At 34.5% G+C, this 13,261-nt stretch overlaps 1 protein-coding gene across 1 annotated transcript; it reads left to right on the top strand.

Moving 5' to 3' along the window:
* The first annotated feature begins 521 nt into the window (after positions 1–521).
* Positions 522–11,463, top strand: LOC143427039 (uncharacterized). Its single transcript, XM_076900855.1, has 6 exons — positions 522–686; positions 1,400–1,451; positions 8,203–8,261; positions 8,450–8,787; positions 8,865–9,173; positions 9,593–11,463. The coding sequence occupies exons 1-6, from the start codon at positions 617–619 to the stop codon at positions 9,599–9,601; spliced, it is 837 nt and encodes a 278-aa protein (XP_076756970.1). The 5' UTR covers positions 522–616; the 3' UTR covers positions 9,602–11,463.
* The last annotated feature ends 1,798 nt before the right edge of the window (positions 11,464–13,261 follow it).

The raw sequence follows: 13,261 nt of genomic DNA, 5'->3' as shown, positions 1-13,261 counted from the left end.
TCAAACATAGCGAGAATTTTAAATATTAGTCGCAAGCGTTGTGTGCAATCTTTCAGTTATGTTTACAAACAGGCTAATTGAAAGTATATTAATAGAGAGGCTAATGTTGTCATTCCAGAATACAACAGTTACATGTGACACGATTGGTGCTTTAAAATAGTGGGCACTTTCAAAACTAGATAATCAAATGTTATATAAGATCGATAGAATGTGTTTACAAGTGGAATCATTAAAGGTATAATAGTACATACTGATTTATTTCATTTGTACTGTAACTAATTTCTATTGATTTTTAAAATAAGTGTAGTTTTTCATTATCAATGAAAATAACTTAAAAATGTAACATATGCGTCATAATAAGTCATAATTAGTAAAATATCCTAACCATTTAATACTTTATTAATTCTGTGGTTCTATTCCTATTATCGAGTGGCATTTTTATCAAGACAAATGTTGCTTCTGTATACGGTTACGAGAACGGCTAACGGATGGCGTTCAACGAGGAAGGACTTGTATAAAAAGTGGTAAATCGGAACGTGGTGGGGGCAGAACAGGGGCATTGAACAAAGGTTGGCTGCGTCGGTCAAGGAGTCGGCGGCGCATTCACGACTTAAACATGGCAGCAGCTACCAGCGTTGTTGTGCTCGACAGGGGCAACAATACCACCTGCACGATTAATTTACACGGTGTGTGTGTGCGTGTAGATTACTACAAACGACCAGATCTGCGAGTTGACCTAACGAGTTTCACAAAAATTTTCTTGACAATAACACATAGAAGCCTAGTAACCAAAATATATAATTTCCACGAATCATCTTCATCTCGCAAGGCAATGTTCCACATCATCAGGTGTTGTCTGACAAAAAATTCAGGGAAAAGAACGCTGGCGTCGGAAGTAAAAATCGAAAGAGTATACTATAACGAATTGACAATGTGCCGCTCCCAGATCTGCGTCTGACTTTTTATATTCCGTTCGAGAAGAAGATAAAGTGTGTGCGCGCCTTTACTCAGGCCTAACCTCCAGTTTTTGTGTTATTTTCATACGTGCCTACGGGTTCATACATGTTTACGTATCAAAGTTTTACAGTTTAACAAACAATTCAGTGCACCATTTTCAATCATTCCCATCCTGTGTTTTTATACATCAGGCCCATGTAGAAAAGTCGTTCATATTTAAAGAGTGTTCGTATTTGATCTCGATATCGTTGTAAACACGCCGTAGGTTTTCCTCAAATTTTCAAATATGATTGAGCGAGTTAGGTGAGAATCGTGCGCGGCGGCTGAATTAAACTCGATCCGAGTTAACACCTATTCGTAGAAATTTCGTTGTTATCTTCGCGAGTCACAGTAACGATAAAAAATCAAATTAAGATTTTGACCGTAATTTTCCGTTTTCTAGGAGCTACCGTGGTATCCTGGAGGGTAAATAACCAAGAACAGCTGTTTGTCAGGTAAGTCCACGATTTATATACCATTCGTATTAAATAAAAGCATAGAAATCGTAGTAAAATGCGCGACTTTAGTGTGTTCACATAATCTGTGAAATAGAAATTTGTAAATATACCTAAGACCCTATTTTCTTCCATACTTCTGTGCAATATTTATCATATTACACTTGCTTATGATAATATGCTTTTAAAGCGTTTTATAAAGATTTTGTCTGGGTTTCTTTGTAATTAGTGTTTCACACATTATCTTGTATCCTATTAATGTCAAATCGAGAAAATCGAGTTTGAAAATTTGTTGAGTATGCGTGGATTTGGTTAAGTCCCAATTGTATACGTTCAATGCGCATGTCGCCGGGTTGCCGATTTTACTCGATATTTTTTACCTATCTTTGCATGTAGGATAACATCTTTCCCTGCTAAACAAATTTTTAAATTTGCTTAAACAAACTTTGATCAATCACGTTGATCCGATTTGAATACGATTGTGAACTTCTGAATTTTGTAAAATCAAAACGTTATTTCTATTACGTTTTGGTTCAGAGATATTTTATCAGTTAAGATATCCTTTATAGAGTACATATTTAAAGGAGGATATTAAATAAGCATTTTATATGATCTAGCGTAATGTTAGCAATGAAGTTTGTATAGTATTATACTTACTAGTGGGCGTTAATTCCACGGTGGAACTAGCATTCCATCTTTCTATCCATCGTGCTTTAAGAAACATAAAAGAAGCGAACATTTATAATTAATTATTCACCATAAGAGTGTATCAATTATTTTTGTGAGAAGGCAGCACTAAGATGGTGGTGCTACAATGAATTTATGTTTCTGCATAATCCATTAAGATACATTCAGATTACATTGTTCCAATGATACAGTAGTAATATTATTGGAGATGAATAGTAGCAATACGAGGGACAGTAGCAAGTGAAACATGCATGCACACCTGCTGTGAAAGAACCGCTTAAAAGCGCGGTGTCCGTGACGATCGCTTTAAAAGTAGCAGTCCGAGAGCAGACGATGAAAAAACTGACGAAGCGAAGGCAAGGGCGCTTTGGACCAGCATATACCTTTTACACGAAGTTCAGGGCCTCTCACCAGTTGCTAGTCATCGGTTCTTCCGACTCTAAAGGCGCTGTCAAGACTGCCTGTCCTCACACATAAAGTTCACTTTTCTCAATTTTATAAGTTTCTCATTTGCGTCACGTTTTATTCCGAGTCCTACAATATTTAAGGTCCAAGGGCAGAAAATGGAAATCCACTATCCGTTTGACACTTTGCAGAAAATGTAAAGCACAATTTCATGTCTTCTGCGAACATTATTACGAGCTTCAAACCCCAACACTATTTGGATTACGAATATTGCTTAGTACACATTATCTTCGAACTAATGGTAGCACACCCTGCGAACCACAAAATGGCGTCATTATCGTGAAATGTCCCAAAAATGGAGTTTCAATATCTTCACTTCTAATCTTTCTATTTCCACTGATATGTATGCAAGCTTTTCAATCGGTAACTAAACTATTGGTTTCGACTTCAATAACTTCGTAACGTTTCTGTTCCATGAATATTCGAAACCAAAGAGAATTGAATATTGGTTTCATATTCGGTGCAATTGTGAAGACTGCAAGTCTTCCTATTGCTCTGTTTCTCTTTTTTACCTAAAATTTAAAATTGTCGAGATACGAACGTTCAACATTGTTATGTCGTTTCTCTGTATCGATACATATTTGCAAAAGACTTACATGTCTTTGGACCTGGCAGATTTTCCAACTATGTCATACTAACCCTTTCTGGCTCATAGTTTTATAAATACAGCATGACTTCGTTAATAAGCGTATTTCATCGTACTTACCTCTAATAATCGTATTATTCACTACGTTACATCACTGTCTTTCCCGTTCTATACTAATATAGGCTTACCATGTTCTTTCCCTCCAATTTCATCTTCAAATGCAAACAGAGGGACCGAATAAATCTGAATTACAATGTCTAAAAATACAAAATGTGCATAAAAAAATCCAAGTGAGCGAAAGCCTCCACAATGAAGACGGTCAACAGGCATGCTAGTAATTTACTCCAATTTCCGTGGAAACGGTTATAAAAGTTACATCGGTATGTCCGGTTTGATATGAATCTCTTTGTACGGTGCGTCTGCGAAACACGCCATTGTAATTGTAATGGATCCTATCTTTATATATTTTCCTATACACTCAAAACAGGCAAGCGTGCAAACGTTAGTTACCATCCTCGTTGCATTAACATAATTCAGTTAAAAATTTATATATTTATAATCTCTTGGCATTACTTATGCACGAATAAATTTGTAAATTAAATCGCAATTTCCTAAGTGGAATACTAATTATTAAAATTCAACTAATGTGGAGGTTTCAAGGATAATATCTTTTAAAAGAGGAGAATACAGTGGAAAACAGTTAAGAAGAAAAAAGGAGTTTCGTTTCACTAAACAAAAGTTTATCAAGTTATTCAGATTATTTTTCAGCAAGTTTATGGATTGCCTTCGTTACCATACCTTTCGAATACTTTTGTTGCACTGTACGTTGAACTTGTGCATTACGTGTCTACAGAATTAGCTGTATAATTGGGAGCACAGATTCTCTTATATTAACACAAACGCGTAGCGGCAGTCGTCCAATGAGAAACGGCTTTACCTAACATCACGTAGAGTCAACTCCTAGACGGAACTATCGCATTGGACCACATCAATCACGCGATTGTGTTAGTATAACAGAATCAATGATCATTGATGTACGTAATCAAGCTATAAAAAGATGCAAATCTTCGGATAAAGTACTTCTACGTTCGAAACTGTTAAAGATGGTTTTATTGGACTGCACTCTTAATTGATCTAGACAAGTCAATCTTGCTCAGGATGAGCAAACCAAGTGAAACGAGGATAAGGCTATTTTTGTTGGTTTTCCGACTGTACGACAAGTCAGGATGGAATTAGGAAATGATTTTGTCAGTTTATGAAAGATTTAGGCTATTTAAACTTTGTCAGGGCAAAAAATACTACCTTGTTTCTGGGAAAGCAAGATTTCCAGGTTCTCGATCGGTATCCGTTAATAAGAGATATTTTTTCTCTTACATAACACGTCATTACCATTATCAGCTCGCGTTGAGAGATTATTCTCTTATGCAACAACGATAAATGTACTACAGTCATGGAAAACAATTAGATGAAATGTCTCAAACCATAGTTATATTAAAGTAATTCGTGCAAAATATATAAATATATCATTATTACTTAGTACTGTTATTCTCATTTACAGCTACTGAGTACTATTGATATTACGTATTTCTATGTGTATTTATAGATTGAGTTCTCATTGCACTCTATACACTCCATAATACTTTTTATTATTAACGGTTCTAAAGATGGTAGTTTTATGTCTTCTTAGATGTCTGAATAAATTAATTAGAGTTTCATTATACTTTTGATATAATGATACTGCAATCTTCTAACTTTTTCCTCTCGTCTTGCCCTGATGAATTTGCATACCTAATACTTCTATTCTTGTATTCGTCTGATCTCTAATCTTGAAACATTAAACAGTTTTTTTTATTATCTGGTTCTTCTCAGTTATATAACTTTTATACTTCTCGCTTTTCTATTGTTTGCGTCATTCTGCTTTCATTCTATATTTCTTATTTGTATGGTCCTACATCTCCCACTTGCGTGCTTGCGTTCCCCCAAAATTTATTATCGGTTATTATCGGTTTATTATATTTATTCAATATCATAACCATTTCGTAATTAATTACTATTGACTTATTTACGTCTTCAATTGTATTTCACTTTTCACAAACAGCTCTGATTGCTCCCGTTGCTCGTTAATTATATCCACTAATTACTCAGCAATTACGTTTATCAATTATTGATTTGATTTTACGTTACACATCGGTTAATCTTAATCGAATCTCTAATATTTAATTACTATTCAGATTATAGTCTATCTAAAGTCATAATGAACTGGAAATACTAAACCGGACATTGTAAAAATAGTACGAGTACCAATTATGATAATTCCTATGCCTATCTGTAAGGTGTTCTGCTATTGCTGAAATAAATTTGTAGGGATGATTCTCCACGTCAAAATAAAATGTAAATCTAGTGCAACGAATTGCTTGAAGGCTACGTTTCCGAGAAAAGCAACTTTCAAGAAGCTATATTCAAGTTCAATGAATGTCATAATGACATTCGTTGCGAACTAATTACCTTAGAACTGGAATTGACTTGTATACGTAGTTGTACTCGATATTCTATGTATTTCATGCTTAGACTGGGCAGTTGTACAACAAAGCAGAAAATGTACAACGCACGTTCGAGTCAAGGATTGGAATAAGAACATTGCTGAATGTTTCTACGCTCACAGAATTGAAAAATTTCGAAACGTGTGTAAAGTGTACTTTACAATGGTTATATAGACAGAAAATAATATCACGAAGCCTTCAGAGCAGAATCCAGTTGAATGGGAATGTTGTAGAATGCCGGCAAAAACCGCAGACCCCGAGATCATTAGTCTACGACCAAGCTTATAACCCATCGTGTTATTATACCGGGTGGAATGAAACTGTAACAACTGATCTTAGCTTCAAGTATTTTACTTCAGTCGAAAAATTGTCATCTACTCCTTCGAAATCTCTTTACTTAACAGCAGCAATGCCGAAGAGAAACGATCTTCGCTAATACTGTCCAGAGAAGAAGTTGTCTACCATAGTATAGAGGATTACATATTTCATTTATAACATTAATTTGCTACACGCGCAATTTTCTGCGCGTGAACTTTTATTTATCAGCTTATTTAATTAAAGCATTTATCAGTGCCAGTCAGCTATATTAGCATAAACGACGGGGGAAAGTTTCCGAATAGCAGCGCGACTTTTTGCATGGAATATTCTCGTTTATCAGCAGCCTTTAGGACTGTACTTCGGTTGGAGTTTCACATGACCGTTCCAGGGCGAGGGTACACCTCTGAAAGGATAGTAGAAGTGGCCACGGCACAGGCACACCGGCGCAAACGTGTCCGACCTAGTATAAATAGGTTTGCTTCTTGCTGGCCTTAGTTAAACAAAGTTCCACCAAGCCAGGAAGCAAGTACCGGGCATGGCGTGGCTTGGGAGAAGAGCGTTGCCAATCCGGCAGCTCCTCTTAGCACTGCTATTGCTGCCTTTACTACTACTACTGCTGCTGTTGCTACTGTTGCCGCTTCCACCATTGAAAACGGGGGTAACGCAAAAACTACTAGCTTCGTCAGAGCTTCGAGCAAGTGCCCTCGATATCTACCGGGTGTGGTTGCCCGTACTACGTCACTAGCCATGATAGCTTGTGGAAATCGTATAATTCTTCAAACATTTCTCGTGTTCGAACGAGAGCCTCGCTTTTGTGGGGCCAAATTTTGATTCCATTGCAGTAAGCAGAATAGTGCTACCTTGGTTCTCTAAAACGGCGGTTTAAGGTAGTTCGTGAATCTGAAAATCTGATAGATCTGTATCTGGTAGATCCGAAATGAATATCAACTTCGTGGAAAACGTTGATTTTGGTCGCATAGTTTCTATTTGCTAGTATTGTTCTATATAGACATACGATCAATATCACGGTACTAATGAGCCATTGAATATTGCCTTGTATGTCAAGTCTCATGTGTACAATATTCGACTATTAAATAATCGGATTGTGCGCAGTGCGTAGGCTGCGAGTTCCACAACTAAATAGATACGTTCAACGATCCAACACCCTCGCTCTATTGAACGAAAAGCTTTGATCTTCATCCGCCAGTTAGTTGATTTTTCGAGCGACTTCAAGGTATAAATGCCTAAACGAGCACTGAATTGTCGCGCACAGGTTGCGGATAACTCCCAGCACGTGGTAGTTCCAATTCTCATACGTTTCGTTAATCCATCGTGCTAACATCAAACTGTACACGGGACGCAACATTTACAATATTTCAGCCCAGCACAATTTTCCAATATCGTACTAGTTCTGTACATGTGTCAAAGCGTTCTTTTTAAGATTTACTTGATTTAGTCAAGCAGAAGGTATTCGATAGAGAATAGCAGGGTTAACTGCGCCATGAATTGCGTGCCACTCACAGGCAGCGCAGCAGTGCGGAGCAGCAGTAGCAACGGGGGATAACAGCAGCTAGAAACGACGATGAGGAGAGGTTGGAAACTGTGATGCCAGCAAAAAGCACGGCAGACAGCGCCAATCGTTTTTGCTTGGCATCAGCCGCGTTCCTACCGCCGCGTCGTACTTCGCGGTGGTACATCGCTCCTTCTTCACCCTTCTCTCCCTCGCCCGTTTCGCTCTGTCCTCTTCTATCTTCACTGGGGCGTTTCGCATTTTCCTCAGCTTCTTTCCCTCTCTCCCCACCCCCCATTCCCCTTTCCCTGTGCACGTATATGTGTGCATGTACGTGCCTCTGTACATTTTGTGTTCACCTCGAGAAATCGTGCAAATGGATAAAATTGCATCCAACTCGCACGATCACAAACACGCGGGAAAATGGATTAGATCTTTTAGTTGGAAAATATAACGATATTTTATGAGATGTATCGACAGGCGTCCTTTAAAATGCGTTTCATTATTATTCTACTTACAATCACTGTTAACGATTATTATTAGAAATTACAAACGAACAACTGTTTTGAGATTGAATTTTCCAAACCCTAATATATGCGAAATTGTGCTTTATATCATATATGGCCAATATTTTCTGCATTCCAGTAAGCAAGCTGTATTCGATGGAAAGAAAGCCATTAGAGGGGGTATTCCGTTCGTTTTTCGTAAGTACGCAAATCGAGATAATAAATTTGAAAAAGCACGTCATCTTAAATATATGGATATTGCCTAAATTACTATGCTTTTGCGAAACACTAATTTAAATAATTATAACGTGTGAGATCGATCCCAAGCATACGTGAATCACGGCTGTACGATGACGATAATTATGCATTACTTTAATTTAATGCAGCACAATTTGGAGCATGGACATTTGGACCACCTCACGGTTTCGCCAGAATCGTTCGTTGGAATGTAGAAAAGTCCCCTGAACGGTTGCCCAGCGGTGACGTTGAGGCGATCTTCTCCATAATGGACAGCGAATTCACTCGATCATTATGGAATTACCCATTCAAATTAACGTACAGACTAATCCTACGGGAAAAGGAGTTACATTTTAACATTGGCGTATACAATCCTAGTAAAGATCACACGTTTAGTTTTAATTTGTTACTGCACACCTACTTTAAAGTGCCAGACGTTAGGAGATGCCAAATCACTGGCCTTCATGGATGTACGTTTATCGATAAGGTATAAGATTGTTGTAAAGTGAAATTATTTCTTTTTACTTCCTTCCAGGCGGTAAATAAAATTTTTCGATTTCATAGACAAGGGACAACCAAATTTTCCAAGAGGGGCGTGATGTGGTAACTGTGTGTGAATGGACAGATAGAATTTATCAGAATACACAACCGGAACACATCATTACTAACGTCGTATCTGGTAGGAAAATGCGGGTGCAAAAGTACAATTTTCCTGACACAGTCGTTTGGAATCCTTGGCAGGAAAAAGCTCGCGACATACCAGACTTTGGGGATGACGAGTTCCCGAACATGATATGCGTGGAAAGTGGACACGTTAGTAGTCCAGTGATATTACTTCCCGGGACAGCTTTCGAAGCCAGTCAAATCTTACAGGTATGACATATGATTCAACATGCATATGCAATCACGCATATTTTTAATCTCTTAGCTGATTTACGTATAATATATAAGCTTTACGATTCTATACTGTTCTTTGTCAGGATAGGAAAAGTTAATATAAATGTAATCCCAGAAGCTATCTCTCTTTTTAACATAAACATTTTTTGTTTATATTGAAATTTTATATGCATAATAATCGCATCTACAATTAAAAGCATTGTCATTGTTTTTCCACAGATATTAGAACTAATTAGTAATGCAAAAGTATAGCAAGTCATGGTTGAAAAATCTGCAAACTAATAAAGTAAACAACCTGTAATACATATTTCATAGAATTTAAGAAATATCTCTTAATAGTATTTTAAGTAGCCGCTGTAAGTTTGTATGCGAGTTATATTACGTCTATACTTTAGGTAATGTGAGTAGAGGGTGGACCAACGTCGCACATAACACCCGGGAATAATACGAATTCGTTGCTTCCGGTTTCCTCTGCATCAGGTACTATTTGGCCGGCTAGTACCGGGTGGCTATACATGCCACCACCTCCTCCACCACCGCCACCGCCACCACCACCGCTACCACCACCACCATCAACACCTTCAACACATCCATCGCATTTACACACTCATTGCATCGCTCAAACTTGCACTATATGTTCCCTCAATCTTTAAGACGATATTGCGGATAATGTCAAGTGAAAAGGAAAATATCTTTGATTCGTTTTCGTTTACTTTATCCGCGATATTTTTTATATCCAACACCTTTGATATTAAAAATTACTCACATGTCATAATTATTATGTCGTAACATATGAGACATCTGTTTGCCGCGGTTGATATAAATATATTTTGGTTTCTAATTGATATATCGATGGTTTGCAAGTATATATAGTATACTTTTAGTAATCCTTAAAACTAAAGATGTAATAATTTAATTAAACATTTGAAATGACGATAAAATCAGGGACATGCAATAAGGAAAAATATTCGTTGTAACATATAGATATATGATATAATATTTTATTCGATAGATATATGTGCATCATGAAGAAAGAATCACGAATCTTTCGTAGAATAGAAATAGGATATGGAGTAAATTTAATAAAAAGTATATACATATATACAATATTTGTGTAAGCCATCGATATTTTTATCAGCCAGAATACATATGTATGTGCTATTTAAATTGAGATATATTTACTAAGCAACTGGCAGCACTTTTAACATCTTAACTCCGAACGTATTATACGTGTGGTACGTTAATTCTTCTTGAAGTAAACGAACTGTCGCCAGCTCATGAAATAATACAAAATTTTTTGAAAAAATACTCTCATATGTATTTTTTAGTGTATATACAAAAAAAAGACAAAAAAATTTTAACGTATATTTCATATGTTACAACTTAATACCAATCCATAATGTATCAGTATCCCTATTTCTATTGTTATTGCCTAATAGTATTACAGAACAGAATTAAATTTAAACAAAATGCAATTATAAACGCACGGGGATGCATATAGAAACAATTAGGAAGATTAATTAATAAAATTTAATTTTTTGTTATAAGTATATACACACATAACATCATATGGTGCACAAAATTGAGAGCTATGAAACAATTTCAAATTTTTAATTTCCGTAATATCTGCATGAAGAAGAAAAAGAAGAAAAGTTAGTTTTTATATTCTTGTTATTGTTAATAAAAACATCATCCTCGAAGTACATTTATCTGTTTTTAATAACGAAGTATATAATGGACAAATGTTCCTACGTATAATGAAAAAATGTTGCTATATTTTGTACACTTTAAGTTTGTGTATTGAAGAAAAAAATTAACAATCATTTTTTAAACGCGTTTAATTTATTTAACGGATGAATCAGTAACTTTATAAACTTCGATTTTAAAACAATATATTTTATGCTTAATTGTAATTCAATTTTAACCTTCCGGGAGCACACACTGGGTAATTTTAACACAGAAATTTTTTAAGTCTAGAGTCAATTTGACCAGTGTGCATTGTATATGACTTTATTGAAGTATATACTTGGAAGATTAAAAGTATGTCGTTTACAAAATACGTATATGTACTGCAATTTTAGAAAATTCTTCTGTAATTTTATTCAAGGAAATTCGAATGTGACTTTCCTTAAAATATCGTACATTGCTATTACGTCCGTTTTTACTACATATTAATATCGTAAAATTATAGTACATACATTATAGTGTTTATCAAGACTTATAAGGATAATGTTTTAAAACTTATTACTTAAATACTTTATTTATGTGGACAAAATTTTTAATATTCCCCCCATAAATATTATTTTGCTATACCACTAGCTATAAACATACACTGTATGTGTCTTTTAAACAATTTACTCATTGATATTAGGAATCCTGTTAATGTTTTAGAACATTCCATAAGTTGCTTTAACATTTCCTTTCAAATAAACTACAATAATTCCTTTTTTTTACAATTACGTTACAGAATACTTTTAATTATCACGTGTCCATAAATTTGTTCTTGATCAACTTCAAGTTTTATCATTTACTCACAAAGCTGTATGTAACGTGCTATTTTATAAACACTTGTAACAAATTGTAATAGTGTTTTCAGCTAACACGTTTCAAAATTTTAATTAGTAAAAATCCAATTTTATTGCGATTAGGTTTCATTCCGCGATTCATCTACAAAATGATATAGTTATGGTGCTAATATTACAGATATAATGTTTCGATAGTATATATTATAATTCCAGTAGTTAAGCTCAATTAGCATTTATTATTGTTGTACTCTTAACAAAATGGGACAAAACTGTTTGTCATGTTCTCGAGTATACATTATAAACTTCTACCCAATATTGCGCAAATGGACAAAAACGCACGGTATAACGATATGTCATCGAAATATATATACATATAAACGAAATATTTATATCGCATAATGGCTAGTATAAAAGGAACAAAAACAATTTCACGTACTAAATACTTGTAAAAATATTTCAATGTCCGTATTATATTCACTAATTAACTCTTTAGAAGCGGGAAAAATTTTGAAATCTAATATGTATCTACAATTATTTTACAATTAAATCCTTACTATTTGGATTGTTATAAGGTTTACGATACAAATAGTATTATCTCAATAATTTAATGCAAAACATAGACATTTTTCATATGTTATACTTCTATATCTACATCTATATCTATACGCCCTTATCTTTTTGATCATTTTTTTCTGTACTAATCAGATAAAATGTTTCAATATCTATAGTGTAGATGAGATACAGCACATATTTGTATTTAAGTCTATTGAGTAAAGTTAAATTGTAATTCATTAGTTCTAATCTTTTGCATTGCATTATTGAGATATTCTTCTATACATGATATAATTAATATGCCGAAATTTATAATCACAATTGTCAAGTGATTATACTATATTAAATAGTGTTGTGATTCGTTTCCTAGATTCGACTAAACAAATTCAATACTGCATATTAGGGTGCCATTTATCATGCGTTAATTTTCATTCACGCAAGAACTGCTGATTTTTGTTCAATAATACATAGATTCTGCTTAAGATTTGATTTATTTGACAATAATATAACAACTTTTTGTGATATTACAGTTTTGTTTAAACACATTGCATGAAAAACATTTCTTTCCAATTTAGAAGTCCACAATATGCAGAAACCTATAAAATTGATTTTTATTTTTATTGTAATCTGCAAGGTGATATATTTTAATTTTATATTTTTTAAAGAACATATATAGACAATTCTAAAGAAACGAAAATAGCACAATGTTTGTATTCATTTTATGGTGTTTCTATGTTGATTGTATTACTTTAAAATTCTGAAATTATGCTTTAGGTATGTGAAGCCTATGCTTTAATTAGATTGTAGTCATTGGGTCTCACATGTTGAGTTGAGCATTTTCTATTCTTCAATGATATGGATGATTTTTTGTGACATGAATCATCTATTGATGTACGAGTAGTTTGAGGATGTTTATACATTTGCAAGAAATTTAATTATGCAAAATATATCTCCATAAATATGACAGCAGACATTATTATCATTTAA

The sequence above is a fragment of the Xylocopa sonorina genome, chromosome 9 (assembly GCF_050948175.1).
Source record: "Xylocopa sonorina isolate GNS202 chromosome 9, iyXylSono1_principal, whole genome shotgun sequence".
Lineage (NCBI taxonomy): Eukaryota > Metazoa > Arthropoda > Insecta > Hymenoptera > Apidae > Xylocopa > Xylocopa sonorina.
Note: the sequence above shows the minus strand (reverse complement) of the source record. Positions and strands in the feature narration are given on the sequence as shown.

What these genes read in the sequence shown, in the direction of transcription:
- LOC143427039 (XM_076900855.1), top strand. Translation starts at nt 617, where the DNA reads ATGGCAGCAGCTACCAGCGTTGTTGTGCTCGACAGGGGCAACAATACC. An exon ending in GGGTATTCCGTTCGTTTTTC is followed by an intron (nt 8,262 to 8,449) that starts GTAAGTACGCAA and finishes AATTTAATGCAG; the next exon opens with CACAATTTGGAGCATGGACA. An exon ending in GATGTACGTTTATCGATAAG is followed by an intron (nt 8,788 to 8,864) that starts GTATAAGATTGT and finishes TCGATTTCATAG; the next exon opens with ACAAGGGACAACCAAATTTT.